The sequence below is a fragment of the Peromyscus maniculatus genome, chromosome 5 (genome assembly GCF_049852395.1).
Source record: "Peromyscus maniculatus bairdii isolate BWxNUB_F1_BW_parent chromosome 5, HU_Pman_BW_mat_3.1, whole genome shotgun sequence".
Taxonomy (NCBI): domain Eukaryota; kingdom Metazoa; phylum Chordata; class Mammalia; order Rodentia; family Cricetidae; genus Peromyscus; species Peromyscus maniculatus.
Window position 1 is genome coordinate 76,418,892 of NC_134856.1, and position 16,473 is coordinate 76,435,364.

Below are 16,473 nucleotides of genomic sequence, written 5' to 3' on the forward strand. Positions count from 1 at the left end.
TCAAAGGACCTGCTTCCAGTCTTTTGTACCAAGTTGACAGGATAAGAGGTAAACCTAAATGTTGTGTTTGGTTCAGTTTTAGGTCAGAATATTTTTTTTTTTTCGAGACAGGGTTTCTCTGTGTAGCTTTGCGCCTTTCCTGGGGCTCACTTGGTAGCCCAGGCTGGCCTCGAACTCACAGAGATCCGCCTGGCTCTGCCTCCCGAGTGCTGGGATTAAAGGCGTGCGCCACCACCGCCCGGCTTAGGTCAGAATATTAATGGTTTTGACCAAAGGTAATTATGAAACTACTGAAATAAGAAAAAAATACAGGTTGTACTTATTTATTTATTGTAATTGGATTCACTATGTTGCCCAGGTTAGCCTAAAAATTTCAGTCCTCTTGACTCTACCTTCAGGGTATTTGGGCTTCAGGGGGTGTCATCCCAGCTGTATTTTTAATTTTATTTTCTAAGGCTAAAACAGAGATATTGGCATGAAATTTCAGAGTGATAGTCCCTTGAAATATTTATCTTTAGAGATCCAGGAAGAGAAAGGAAAGGCCTTGCAACAAGCACTTTGACCAGTGATTTTAGGTGACTCTAATGCTGGTCATTTCCTGAACAGTTCATAAAGGCACAGCAAAGACCAGTTCATTTGCCATCAGACTGCTGTAAGTATAGAGATTCTAGCTTAGCCATTCTGCAGTATTAGGTCTGTTGCTAATATATGGGAACTTTGTTGTACAGATAATAACACTTCATTATAGTAATAATTATCATTTATTTCAGTCCATGAACTTCTGTACTCTGGACATTCTCTTAAGCACTCTTCCTATCTTAACTCATTAATATTTTCAGCAGTCCACATGAGGGTTTTGGAGAAACTAGGACACAAAAGTATAACCTGCCCAAAGATTTACAAAGTAGAAGAGCCATGGCTGAGATGTACCTAACCTGGTATTTGAAGATGCTCTGCGTTGTCTAGATCAGTGGACATAACTTATTCAGTAATGAATTGACAACTTTGTAACTTTACTGGGTCCCACTCCATGCTAATAACTAATGAACTTACAAATGCATTTTATATTCCTTTCAATTTTACAGTTAGAGGGCTTTATATTGACCTTAGAAGCAACTGGCACAAAAGACTATGAATAGGTTTAGTATAGAATTATGCTTTTTCTAAACCTGCCCTTGAATTTACCTCTGAAATACTATGCTAAATAACTTTATGATATGGAGTATGGAGAAGGTAGTAGAGCTACACAACCATCACGTAGCATCTATTTTTTCATCATAGTGAGTACAAGATAGGTACCAGGATCAGAATCTAGGGTGATACATAATGCACACCAGTAGTTGTGTTTACATTACTCTTGGCTTCTGTACTGGCTACTTTTATGTCAACTTGACACAAGCTAGAGTCATCAGAGAAGAGGTAGCCTCAACTGAGAAAATGCCTCCATGAGATCAGGTTATAGGCAGGCCTGTAGGGCTTTTCCTTAGTGATTGATGGGGGAGGAAAAGGGAGGGAGGGTCCACCCCATTGTGGATGGTGGTCTTTGGTTCTATAAGGAAGCAGGCTGAGCAAGCCAGTAAGCAGCCCCCTCCATGTCCTCTGCATCAGCTCTTGCCTCCAGGTCCCTGCCCCATTTGAGTTGTTGTCCTGACTTCCTTTGATGATGAACAGTGCTGTGGAAGAGGAAACCAAGTAAATCCTTTCCTTCCCAACTTGCTTTTTGGTCATAGTGTTTCACCTCAGCAATAGAAACCCAAAGACAGCTTCCTTCTCTATTTGGTTTCAGCTTCTAATGACCCACCCCAGCTCCCAAATAATGCACGTGCCTACACTTGTGTTCAAGTTCACTACTCACTTCTGATACTTAGCTATAAAGTGGCCCCCTACCTCAGTGAGCCAATCATAGTGCTTCGCCAGGATGCTAGCAGGAAAGCAACTCTGTTCTGTGACCATAAAGCTTTTAGATTGTGAACCTAGAGCTGCTGGCAATGGGGTCTCTGCTGTAGGAAGGGGGAATGTCAGCTACTGATTATGAGTGTTGGAACTGCTGTCATTTGCAATGAACAATATGAACACTTGCATGGAAACAGATTTCTCTAGAATGATGAGGAAAAGTCATTACATTCTATCCCATAGCATTTAAAGAAAAGTGAAGTGGACTGCTTTGATCAGAGATTTACCCTCAAAGGTAACTAAAGAAATGAAAATTGAAGTGCAAGAAAAAAGTTGAAAATAATGAGAGCCATAGTACTCTGCAACAGAAATACTTTGTTGTGGTGGTAATCTAATTGTACTGAAATATTATTTTGATTGTATGTTAATAAATAAAGTTGTCCGGGGGTCAGAGCTATTAGAGCCATAGCAAGAGTGTGGCGGTGGTGGCACACACCTTTAATCCCATAGATCTCTGTGTGTTCAGGGATATAGCCAGCATTGGAGACATATGCCTTTAAGACCTAGGGGGCTGTACATTCAGACAGTGACGAGGCAGTCATGTGTTTGGGTTTACAACCAATGAGAAGGCAGAACAACATACTATAAAAAAAAAGAACAGACAGGAAGTAGGTCTTTTTCGCGAAGCTGGGACAGCAGGAGGAAGGGTGAGATTTTAGCTCTGAGCTCTGACCTCTCGGCTTTCTCTTTTACATTGTTTCTGTGTTTCTTATTAAGACGGTTAGTTACATCAATACTTTGTCTCACAGTACTAGAGGCTATGAGTCCAGGGTCTCCAGGAGAGTTGATTTCTTTCTGCTGTTTGTCAAAGATTAAGGCTTCCTTCCATGGTCTGTCTGGTATTGTTACATTCCTGTGTCTTAACTCTCCTCCATGAATATTTCTGTGCCCAAATTTCCTCTTCCAGGGCACCAGTCACATTAGATTTCAACCTATCCCAATAGCCTCATTTTTTTAAATTGAAATTAGTTTTTTTCCATACAATATATTCTGATCATGGCTTCCCCTCCCTCATCTCCTCCCAGATCTTTTCCACCAATCTAATACCATGCCTTCTTTCTCTCTTTAGAAAATGGAAACACCAAAAAATAAAACAAAAAAAAAAATCAGAAAAAAAGAAAAAGCATGAGAAACACAGAAGGGGGAGGGGTTTGAAGAGGGAGGGAGAAAACAAGACAAAAATCACAAAAACATGTATTTGGGAAACGTAATATTTAAGCAAAAGACCCATAAGGTAGAAAATGCCCAAAGCATTACGAGACAAAACATTCCCCCAAAATACAACTGAGTTTGTTTTATGTTAGTTGGGCATGGAGCCTGCCCTTTAGTGTGGTTTGTATACCCAGTGAGACTCCATTGGAGAAAAGTGATTTTTTTTTCCTTTTGAGAGGCTGTCAATTAGAGATAGCTTCTGGGTCAGGGATGGGACTCCTGTCCAGTTACCCTCTCAGCACTGAGATCCATCTGGCTTGAACCTATGCGTGCTGCCAGTTTCTGTGAGTTCATACTGTGTGTCAGTCCTGTGGTGTCTGTAAGCACTTTTACTCACTGTCTTCCAGCCACACTGGTTCTTACAATCTGTCTCTTCTTCTGCACAGCTCCTTGAGCCCTGAGGGGATTTGATTAAATCATTCCCTTTAGGACTGAGTGATCCAAAAGTCTCAATCTCTGCACATTGTCCAGTTGTGGGTGTCTATACTAGTTCCCATCTACTGCAGGAGGAAGCTTCTCTGATGATGGCTGAGCTGGGGGAGACACTGATCTATGGGTATAGCAGAAGGTCATTAGGCTTCATTTTGCTAAGTTCCTTTTGAAGAACGTTATTATTTGGTTTTCCCTTAGGTCCATGGCCTATCTAGTCTCAGGTTTAATGACCATTTTAATTTCATTACCCTGATAAAGACCCTACTTTCAAATAAGGTCATACTGAGAGCTGAATGTATAAATTTTAGGGGAGACATATCCCGTAGCAGTGTCACAGCTATAAAGCCGTCCCTGACATTCTTCTCATAGAACACCATTATACAGCGCTACTGGATGCTCCTCAGATGGGTTTTTGTTTTCACCTTACATACAGACAGACCTGCCTATTAAAATCAGTCAAGTAATGTTCCGCTGTAAATGGGACATGGGGCATCTACCTATCACCCATTCCATCCCCTAAGGCTCAGGGAACATCACCAAAGAAGGGACAGAAAGAATTTGACCAGATAGAAGTTTTTTGAAATGCTGTTTACTGGACTTGACATAGTTGCCACATCCCTTAACTCACAGCGGCTATCTGCAACAAAACCAGGCCCATCAACGTTCCATTGGGGAATGAGGGCTTCCTAAGACCGCACCCTTCCTTGAGGAGCCAAAGAAAGCTAATTGTTGCTGGGGGAGGAGTCACAATCCTCAGTGGTGTAGCCACTGGTAAGGTGTCCATTTTCTAGTAAATAACTCCCAGCCACGCTCACACAAGCAACAATAACTAAATGCAGCACTACAAAGAGAAAAAGATATGGAAGTAGGAGGACTTGTTGGGAAGAATGGGCTTGATGGGAGGAGAGACACAAGAGTATAATTGGCAGGATATGATCAAAGTGTATTTAAAAATCAGTCCAACTTCATTAAGTAGTTGCATTCTCCCCTGCTGCTCCTTCCTAAAAATCTTATTAACTTAAAACTATGATTACAAACACTTCAGGTGTCAAAACTCACAGGTGCTGCAGATGATTGGGCATCCTAACTTTGGAAAACAGGAAGTCCTCAGGCTGTCACTTCGACCTGCATTTATTATAGCACAGGTATTTGGCACCAGTAACTGCGACTTACATTCATATTTATCTCCACAACTGGGTTGTATGCTCTGATGATGCAAATTCACAGCCGTCACCTCAAAGGGAGTAAGCATATATTCTTACCAAAACGTGAGTGATCATGGCTCAGCAACACAAAAGCAGGATGCCAAACACCACATTCTACTATGGTAACACCAAACTCCATCTTCCAATATGGTAACAGTTTCATTAACTTATTGTAGTAGCGAAACAAAGAAAGTCATGAGTTACTTTTAAAGCTTCTTGTTGGCAGGCACAAGAAAACAGGGGCATTCTGCTGTAAGCCTCAGATGTTATCAAATGACATTTTTAGCTTTTTGGATGGGAGAAGCTAAAAGTTTGTACATTCCCAAAAAAGGTCTGACCTGACAGTCTAGAGGTGAGCAATGAATGGCTATTGAGAAGGCTGAAAATGGACAAAGGATAATTTGCCTCTGGACCTGTTACATGCTCTATAATCATTTAAGTTCTAATCATAGTTAGTCAACTTTGTAGAACTGTGAACACAGGCATGCCCCGCCCCAGAACTTCAAGTCACAGCTCTGTGAGGAAATGGCCCATTGTAACTTTTTTTTATTATTATGTGTCCAGGGCTTGAGCAAATAGGTTTCTTTTAGCCAAGACTGATACTACAGGGCTATAATCCCAGACAGGAGTAGAAAGAGGTCCAAGTTCAAGTCCAGCCTCCTAGGCAGGCCAAGGTCAAGGCAATCCTGGGTTCATTTAGTGAGAGCCAAGTTAAAATAAATAATTAGACTGTGGACATTTGCTCAGGGATAGACCACATGGGTTCAATCCCCACCATCACAAAATAAGTGGAAAACTTTTCTTACTTGTAATATCACAGACTTTAAGAAATAAGCTATGAACAGGAAAGCCACACCCCCATCAGATTTCTTATGTATATCCTGGGAGATTCAGTGGTTTGGAGTTAATCAATAACCACCTGACTCCACCCTGGGAGCTCTAGGATGTGGAATAGATTCTTAAGTGATCTCGATGAATGTGTCATAAGCATAGGAAACTATTTCTAGGGAAGGCCAGAGTGGGGAGTGGGTACATAATTCCTTCCTTTTATTGACCCCCAACACTCTCCTGTGTATTAGGTAGTGAAGAATTTACAAGTGAAGAAATTTTAACATTGGTGAGAAAAGAATAAACACTCAGTCTGTTGAGCTCCTTTTATTACACATAGGGATGTATCCACGTGCTGTGAGGAGTCAGTGAGCATGCCACAGGTTAAAGAGGTATGCTTCCTGAACCAAAGCAATCCCTGCAATCAGTGGCAGTTGCAGCAAAGGGAGGCCCTCCAACAAACCACTTGGACATCTCTAGCCTGTCTGCTCAGTGGGTGACGCCTATAGGGAAGTCCCTGCATTATCAACTCTGGGCTTTAAAATGCCAGCAGAACCTGTTCACAGAGCTAGCATTCACACTGGACTTCACGGTACCACTGGAGCTGAATGTGTGGAGCACCCTGCAAGCCCAACAAGGCTGAAGCAAGATCACCAGATCAATGTCAGCCTGAGTTAGAGTACAACTGTCTAAAGACAGTTTATTCCCTAGCTGCAGCCCATTTTGTATTTCCTATTTTGATTAACTAGTATTTTAGCAAAGTAAAATTTTTCTTGACTATCCAAAACTTAAAAATATGCCTAAAAGACAATGATATTTTTTTCAAGGTCATATTAAGACACTATCAAGTTCACTTTAAGACTGTCTCTCAATATGCACATAATTTTCTTTTAATTATTACTATCAGTTAGGCCCTAGAGTCTATAAAGTTACATACACACAGATACACAGACACACACACAGCTTTGCATCAGCTTCATCACCTGTTTGTTAGTTACTGGGTTTATTTTTTCAGTCTTATGCAGCCCAGGCTGGCCTCCAATCAACATCCTCCTGCTTCAGACTCCTGAGTACTGTTGCTATCTAGTGTGGGACAATTTATGGCTAAATAAATTTTTGACAAGCGTTCACTGGATACATACAATAATAATGTTTTATTGTTATTTGTTGTTGTTTTTGAGACAGTCTCATGCAGCCCAAGTTCACTTTGAATTCCTAATCCTTTTACCCCCAACCCCCATCCATGTGATAGGATTATAGGCTTATGTTACCAAGCCCAATGAGAGTTAAATTTTTAACTCATAAAAATTAAACTGACACCAGGAGTCTCTTCTTGAGAAAACAAAGGCAACCAAGCAAGCAATCAACCAACCGAACAAACCCCAAATTTTCCTACAAAGCATAGGAATTCCTCATAAGTTTACAGTAGTGACCAAAAACCAGTATTTTTAAGATATTAAGAAAAGTAGACTTTATGTGAAGTAACCCACAAGTCTGTGAGGTCAATTTCTCTGCTTCACTGGCTCCCCATGAGAATTGGGCTGCTTTGCTTCTCTCCCTGTCTGCCATGACAGACTGAATCTTAAAACTATGCAGAAGAAATTCCTGTTAGTTGTTTCTCAGGTATTAGGCCACACTACACAAAAGTAACTAATACAGTAACCGTTGATACAAAGTTCTTACCACCCTATGTATTTAGGGGTCTTTCCTAATATTCTCAAAGAGTCTGGGGAAGGGTGGCATTAAAAACCACTAGTAAAAGGGATCTAAATAATGAACATAGTATTTTCAGTCTATTCATTAAACTGCATCAATTGCTTTATGGCAACGTAGGCACAAAATACAGGCATCCTCTTCCAAGCTTTCCTGCTCCCCAGGCTCCCCTAGTTTAAATGGACCTTCTACTTAGCAAGCTGTTTGGATCAAAGAGGAAAACTGGCTACCTTCAGGCTAGTGAATTTCTCTAGGGAACAAGAAATTGTTTGTTTCTAAGAATCCAACAATGATCTGACTTTTCCCTTGTACAAAGAAATGTAAGAACTATTAGACTTTGGAACCAGAGCTGCCATGTGGACAAGAAAACAAGAGTCAAGTTCAATGGAAGATTTAAAAAGAGGGGCAGAAGGAAGGTAAGTCCAGGTTGTTCATAATCTTCCAGTATTTGGCCTGAGAGTTGTGGAACTGAGTTGTTTCTTACCTTGGGTTCTATGAGCCTCTACCATTTCACCATCATAATAAAATTCCTGTTAGCTTACCTGGATTCCTAGCATTTACAACCAAAAAAGCTGTTAAACTACACCCTATCTTCAAAAGAAAACACAGGCTACACTTGATATTGGAAAAGTATTTATTATGACAAAAATAAAACTGTGGACTGAAAACAAATGGATATTATGCTATATTGCACCATGATTGCAAATGAGCCAAAAACCTGTCTAAAGATTAACATTCCAGAGCAAACTGCATCTTTTTACTTGGGTAAGTCGGCATGCACACAATTCATTAGAACATAATTGCAGGAATAAAAAATTATGAGCATGACCTACATATAAAAGAAGTATTTCATGATAGTGAAAAGTATTAAAATCTAAAACCCATGTCTTTTCAACAACCTCACAAATAAACAAGCTTGGAACCATTTGTGGGGCGTGACAGTGTGAAATGCATTTGGCATTTGCTTTTACATTTTCTTGGTTATCACTTAAGTATGAGAGCAATGGCACAGATTTCAGTTGCTTGTTGAGGATTCAGAAGCAGTGTGTAGTGTGGACAACATTGTTTCCTCTTGTATAAACACCAGGCTGTCCACAAAGAGATGGGATCCTACCATGATCTTATTAATAATATCTTCTATTGGACCGGACTGCTTGGTAAAGATATTGTCAGAACACTTGCACAAAGCCTGAGATGTAACCAATAGCAATTTATATTTAAATCTTATGAAATGAACATACATGTACATTTAAAGAGTTTTACAATCTGAGCTAGAAGTATAATGAGTACAGGGCTTACTTTCTCTTTAATATTATAAAGCACCAAGTTATGTGTGAAGATGACAATGTGTAATTACAATCATTACACTCCCTTTAGAATAAACGGGACAGCCAGGCTATAACTGCCAGGAATTTGCTTTCCTTATTTTAAACTACATTCTGTGGAACAGTCGAGAATGGGGAAATAGAAAACTATCTCATAATTGGAAGGTCATAGCCATCATTTTATTTCACAATTTCAATGAAACAGCAGCTAAACTTTTTTCAAAACCAAGATGACAAATGTTCATGACTAGACTGAAAGTTTACTCCAAGAGAATCCACAGGGGCCTCAGAGTCCCTGAATTTCCTGAGGGAAAATTTATGTGAAAATGATTAGTTTCCCATTGCTACAGCTAAAACATGCCAATAAATCATGAACTACTGGGATCAAATGATGGTCATTTGCTGTCCTAGCACACTGATAGTCATAGTCTATCATCACTGATCAAATTACAGGACTTTCCTTAACTAATTAAATATTGTCTGAGTGCTTGCTCAAGTGCATTGACTGAAAGAATACCTGTTCACCCTGCTGCTGAGAAACAAAGAATAAACAATAGCCCCACCTAGCACTTGCTTCAGCTGGGAGTCCTGTGTGTTCCAAGCCATTTGGGTGAAGGGGGATTTATGGCACTGCACAACATCCCGGACACTTAAAGCACCTTGAGAACTAAAAAATGAGGTAATCATTAAAATTAAAATTTGGTAAGTTGTGCAAGAAAATATTTTTCATTCTTCTAGAAGTTTCATTTGCTATATTCAGTCTACACACAGCACATATTTCTCCACTCCAGGAGAAAATGCAGAGAATTAGTTTTAAAAAAAAAAAATCAAGATGCCTCTGTGTGATTAAAGTTCCAGATTCTAAGCCAGAATGCTAGCACTCTCAGGCTTTCCAGCCATGGTAAATGCAATGTAGAGTATCTACTTCTCCCATATTGCCAGAATTAAATGCAAAAAGGGGGGGGAAGCATACTCTTGCATCCATATTTTCTTACCTAATTTTAGGTGATTTTACTATACTAAGTTCATCTAATTTTGAATTTGTTTCCAGGAATACCTCTAAGCCTCCAAATAAACATTTAAGCATTTCACCAAATATAAATGTGATTTTAGGTCCAACTGAACACTTTTTTTTATTACTTTAAAATGAAATAATAGAACTCCTCCCCCCTTTCTATTGGACTCTATTCTTAAAATATACATTTCTTTTGAAACCTGGCTCTTGGGTTTCAGTCTTCACACTAATATTAAATGAATAGAGATGAGATGACAGTGAGAACTGCTGACCTTAAACATCAACCATTTTCACACTTAAGAAGACTTAAGTCTGTAACATACTGATGCCCTGGTCCATGCTATTCTTTCAGTACTGGAAAGTGTTTGGGATGCCTTAAGGCAACAAACAGAACACGCTAACCACTTCCACTGAGTCAGCAAAGGCAGAAAAATAAGGTATGTTCTCTAGAAGAGAGTATCCAACACACACGGGTACTATTTCTAAGTAACCCAATGCCATTTTCTGGTGAATATGGCTTCTCTTTTGCATTGTTATTAGCTAGTTTAGTTTAAGCTGAAGGAGAGTTATTAAGTTATACTTTGTTCCTACCTGATTGTATACACATACTAGAGGAAGTGATACTGGGAAGGGGAATCAAACAATAAATAAAATGACTTAAATGTGATACTACAAGCATTTCCCCATTACTTTAGATTTAAAAAAATAGTAATAGTATGTAAGGCTTTAGAATATTAAAAACAGAAGACATAGCTGAGACTTAGTTTCCTTAAAGGCTCCTCAGTTTGGGAAGAATAAAAAGAAGGCCATGAACAAGAGTGGCTTAGGTCAACTAGACACATGATAAATGGGCAGATTGGGATCAGAATCTACTTCTTTAGACAGCCAGTGCAATGTTTGGCTAGACACAGGAAGAAGATATATCTTGAGGTGACCCACTGACAGAAGATTAAAGGACCTTTAAAACTAAAGTTTAGGTGTGTGAGGATCTTGTTCCAGGGCCACAGATAAAATGTTAACCCATAAAGTTGGCCTCTAGAGATAAGTGCCAATAAAACTCCATCATGGAGAGGCACAACCCCTGTTTGCTTACTAATGTATGCTTTACACAGTGAAGGATTAAATGAATGCCCTTGGAAATAATTCTGCTTAGAATTTGTTCTGAGATACAACATCAAAGACTTAAAAAGTTTTGTCTTCTTCAAAAATTTCTTCATGGCCAGACTTGCCAGCATCAAAGACTATTGTTTTTAGCACTGTCTGTACCCTTCATTGTTCCCACAGGAAAATAACTGGTTTCTCTCTATGCTACAATGAAAGTTAAATTACATTTAATTAAAATACCTATAGCAATCCTGGCACTGAGGATGCAGAGGCAGGAGCTTTTACTATGGGAGTTATTTAAATCTGTTTTTAAAAGAATGAAATGTATATACTGTTTCTCTAGTGAATATGTAATAAAAGTACTATCCCTTAAATAATGTTAACACAAGAACCTAAAAGCATATGTTATATATTCAATCCTCAGTTTTCAATAGATTATATATATATATATTAATATTTCCGGTTTTAAGAAATTAAATCACATTAACAATAAAAACACTTAGTGCATTCCCTTATAGACACGAGAGCTACTTCTACAGTGATTCTCACATGTGCTCAGGGCAGAAAATGGCACACTTGATTCGCAAGGGTAGGTTTTTTTTCTTTTTTTCTTTTTCTTTTCTTTTTTTTTCTTTTTGTATTTTTAGCTGAAACATATTGAATAGATTTCATATAAGCTTAATTTCTTCATTTTTGAATTAAAATACAAGATTAATTTCTGAAGGTATAAAGCAGGTGTGGGAGGTTTCTGTATAATACAAACTACCAAATAACATGTGGAGACAAAGGAGAATGTGAGATACAAATCACTCCCCTCCATCTCATCAGCTGTTAACGTGACCTCTAACGAACAATGTAAAAAAACTGAGAACTCATCTCAAAACAACAAAGGCACCATCACAATTTTACATTTTTTCAGCAAATAATATTTTCTGGCCATTTGATTTTACAGTGACCATTCAAGTCAAATGCTTTAGCATCGCATACTTGTTTGGGTCCAAACATTCTCTTGGAGTAAAGGATAACTAGTTTCGTGCTGCTGTAACCCAAAAGACTGACAAAAGCCTCTAACTTTTTAATGAACCCTATCCTCATCAATGGCACAATGTCTACTTGAATACTGATTTCATATTGAGATGCCTAACAGACGTTGCTTCTAATCCAAACTAATCATATGCTTTTAAAAAAGGATGTAGAAGTAAAATAAACTGTACTTGTAACAATTCAATAGCAAATCTGCATCTATACTAGTAGCTGTTTGACAAAATATAATCAACTATTAAAAACATTTTCAATATAATGCTGATGTGGTAATATAAAAATAACCATATTATCTGATAGAAGAAAATTGAACCAGCCAATCTTATTAGATACAAGGAGGCAAATAATTATTTCATAAGAAGAAATACTGGGGCATTAAATATGTTTTATCTCAAGACAGATTTATGAGAATTTTTTTTATATTTATGGTAAACAATATAACGAAGTAAAGTTCAGGCAAAGTGTGCTTTAGGTAATTAGTATTTTCTTAGTTCCCACCCCCCACGAAACAAACACCATCCACACTGATTTATATCTGCTTTTCTCTCTCACCTTTGATTATGAATTATATTTAAAACACACAAGAAAATTAAACTTACCCTCTACTTGGCATAGAATCACTAAGAAAAAGATTCAAAGTTTAAACAATTTCCCACAGCCCAGAACACTTTTCCTCTGGCCACTTTCTCAGATCAAGGGTACAAACACTAAATAAAAACATCATCAAGTTCAACTAAATTAACTAAATAAAACAAATGAGTACACCTGAAAAGAGAGCAAAGTTTAAGGCAACTTACATACAAAAAACCTGAAATTAAAATACCAATTTTGAGCAGGTATTTATGAATACTGAAGCTTATTTTGATCCAAATAAAAAATACTGCAAATGAGGAACTGTCCCTAAGTACACATTATATCCCTTTCATACAGCAATGACACCCGTGAAAGAGACGGGTAATGACAACACTTGTCCCCTTTTTTCCTAAGGTTTACTCTTGCTTCCACCTTAGACAACTGCCTTGGGAACCGTTAATACCACCCAGTAAGCCTGATGCATTAGGCTCTTTTCCTCCATTTTTGTACTCAATAAAAGCATTTGTGTTGCTAAGTATATGACAGCCTGGTCGACCTACTGAGTTCCAGGCCAAGGATTACTTAAAGAAACCATGTCTCCAAAAAAAAAAAACCAAACAAGAAAGAATATGAGCATTGAGTCTTATAGGAATATTCTAAAAGCTAGGGTTAGATTCAGCAGTACCCTAGAAGATTTTAGGACACAAAGTCTACCTACAGAGAGAGAGAGAGAGAGAGAGCATGTGAGACAGCAACTGTCTAAAGCCTCTTTCACATCACCCTCAGCCAGATTTAAAGAAAAGCCATGTTATTTTGCCTTTCAGTAACACACTGCTGGTGATAAAGATGCTCTACAGATACTACTACAAACCCAAGAAATAAAAAGGCTTGTTCACACTTTGGCTGCTGCCCAAAGCAGGTAAGGTATCTCTGACAAAATAGCTGAAGTTTTTGCTGACAATAAAACGGGTAGCAAACTGATAGAAAAACATATTACAAATGTCCTAGCTTAATTTCATGGTGTGTTTTACTAAATTCTGACAGTTATATACACAGTGAAATCTTAAGCTATCAATGGAGCCAATAATATTTCCCATTGAAGCTGGCTTTCAAATTCATGCTTCACCAAGTGTTTTTAACCAAATATTGTTGGCAGAAAAGTGAACTTAGTTCCTTACATAAATAGATGGAATACTTAATTCCCATGCAAAGAGCAACTTAAAATTAAACTATGATATGCAATGAAGTGAGGAAATTTAAAGGCAAGTATTCATGATGTTTACTCTTGCACACACACACACACACACACACACACACGCACACACACACACACAGCTTCTAGGTAATTTTCATCATTGTAATTAATCTGTCCAAAGATAAAAAGGGTTTGAAGAGAACAAATGTTTAGCGCTGAAGAAGTAGTACATGACAATTCCTACTACTGCTCTGTTAAACCAAGAACCTGGGGGGAAGGGGAGCAGTGGCCAAGAAGTGAAAGAAACGGGATGTAAAGGACATAACAATACTTCAGATGACATGAAATATGACAGACAGTGTGTACAAGGCAGTCACTGAACAATTAGAATAAGCAGTCAGAAGAGTTCTTTTGCTGCAAACATAGTTAGTTACACATTATGCTCATCCAACTGAAGATTAGTGCATCTGAAACAAAGGGAAGAAAACATCTTTATGTTCCAGTACAGCGGCACTTGATTCAAGTGTTGCTCAGAGGTTTGTGTTGTTATAAATTAAACATGCAGCTGCCTCAGCAGCCAAAGGTATTAGGAAAAATGTTCGTGTCACGGAATAAATAGAGAAGTCTTTTTCAAGCAAAAAATTATCTCACACCAATCCTGGAGGTCATCCACTCTAGACCTTGGCACAACCTAAACAAAAGACAGAAGTATTTTATAATTAGAAACTTTCTGCTGAAAGATTGAAGCCAAACTTATTAAGTCTTACCTAAAGGTTCTCATTACAGTCAAATGCTATTTATAGATATTGGTGACAACCTTTTTGTATCCTCCAAGGAACAGGGTCTCATGCATCCCAGGCTAGCCTCAAATTCTCTATGCAGAAAGGATGAACTTAATTAAGCTTCTGATCCTGCTGCCTCAACCCCACCTCCAAGCATTGAGATTACAGACATATGACGCCATACTCAGTATATACAGTAATGCAGACGAAACCCAGGGCTTTGTGCATGCTGGGCAAGCAGTCTACCAACTGAGTCAGATCTCCAGCCTTTGTCAAAAACAGCTTTCAAATAACATTCTAAGTGAAATTTTAATAGAAGTGCCACTTAAAATGATCTTAACCATTTAAACAAAGTGGCAAACTGCTTTGGTCTCATCTCAAGTTTGTCCAGTTTTTCCATCAAAGTTGTAAATACCACATCCACCCCTTTAAAATGAGCTGAAATCACTAAGAAAAATACTTATTCACCCAATTTCTAAAGAATGAAAGCTTATAGTCTACACCTAGCTATTACATTGCCAAGAATTTTGAGTTAAGAAAAACTAAGTAATCAGGTTGATATGAGGGTTCTAGGCATAAACTAGGTAATAATACAAGGCACACTGGCTTCTCCTTGGCATAATATCTACACTCAACGTTCCTAGGAAAGCAAGAATACACTATGATGGCATTTGTCGAATGTTTACTGTCTAGAAGTATGTCTCCTGAAGGACTCTTGATAATACAGGAGATACATTCTTGGAGAAGACTGGCTCAGTTAAGTCCTTTCGGAAAATGTGTAATTCCTTTAGAGCTTTCTCTTAATTCAGGCGACACTGCAGTTTTTGCTTAGTAAATAAATGATGAAAACAACAGATGAGCAAAGTACCTGAATTCTAAACATTTAATCCCAAAGCTGCTTATGATGTTGAAAAGACTGCATTTATTTTTAAAAATATGAAGAACTTTTGTTGGTAAATTGTTCACTAGAAGTATTTCCAACTGCTAAGCCTGAGAAACAATATACAAACCATTTTTAAGAGAAACAATAAAAGGAACGAGGACCAGGAAGTTAAGGAGTTGTCCTAGAACTGTGACATGACCTTCTAAGCAGCCCCAAGAGCACCTACCCTTCTCCTGTTAGTGCACAGCATGACTGGATGTGCCATGGGTGGTCCTTAATTGAACTAAGGGTGAGGTATTTGGAGATTTCAGCTGCCGTCATGCACCCTTTCATATCCTGTTTATTTGCAAAGATGAGAACTGCAGCTTTCCTTAAATCCTGCAATTGACACAAAATGTTGAAATGCCAAACTTGAGAACAATCATGAATCAAATTACTATGTGAACTATCATGAAACAAATTAAACCATGAAGTGAGAGTATAAGACATACCCTGCTAACTATATTAAAACACCTCTATTTGCAAAAAATCTTATAGTAACATTTAATTGTAAAATAATCACATTTTAATGATTCATCCTAATAAAGTTTATATGTAAGTCAGATAAGTTATTTTTCTATTTTTGGACGAAAATGGGCAAGTTGAAAAGAAAATAAACCTCAGGTTAAACACTAACTTAGCACTGTGTGATACTCTATGCAGGTGAGAACAAGGTAAACTTATTAGCCTTTAGAGAACTTAAACTCATGGAATAGTGTTCACTGTGGCTTTGGGGTTTTTTTTTGTTTTTTTAAACAAAACAATATGACATAACCTAACAAAACAGATCAACTGTGACAGACTTATACAGTGGAATAGTATCACTTCTGAAAGCAATGAACTTCAGCTATGGGCATATTCTTTAGCTATGCACATATTAACATAGCGAAATCTCATGTTTACAGTGTTGGTGGGGGTGAATACCAGTACAGCCACTATGGTAGACAGTGTCGAGTTCCCACAAAATACTAGAAATGTAATACCATATGACCCAGTTATACCACTACTGGGTGTATACCTCAAGAACTCTTAAGCCAATAGGCCACATAGATACAAGCACATCCATTTTTATTGCTGCACTAATCATTAAAAGCACAAAATGGAAGTGGTCTAGGTGTCCATCAGTAACTGAATACAGAAAATGTGGTACATACACAATGAAAATTTTCAGCA

General features: G+C 38.0%; 1 protein-coding gene across 1 annotated transcript in view; it reads right to left on the minus strand.

Annotated features, from left to right (window-relative positions):
* Positions 1–7,963: 7,963 nt before the first annotated feature.
* The window catches only part of Arl5b (ARF like GTPase 5B), a 31,514-nt gene continuing 23,004 nt past the window's right edge, over positions 7,964–16,473 (minus strand). Inside the window, exons 5-6 of the mRNA XM_006989928.4 lie at positions 15,488–15,639; positions 7,964–14,287 (exon numbers count right to left, since the gene is read on the minus strand). Of these exons, the coding sequence (XP_006989990.1) occupies positions 14,239–14,287; positions 15,488–15,639 (201 nt within the window). The 3' untranslated portion in view covers positions 7,964–14,238. The remainder of the gene's footprint in view (positions 14,288–15,487; positions 15,640–16,473) is intronic.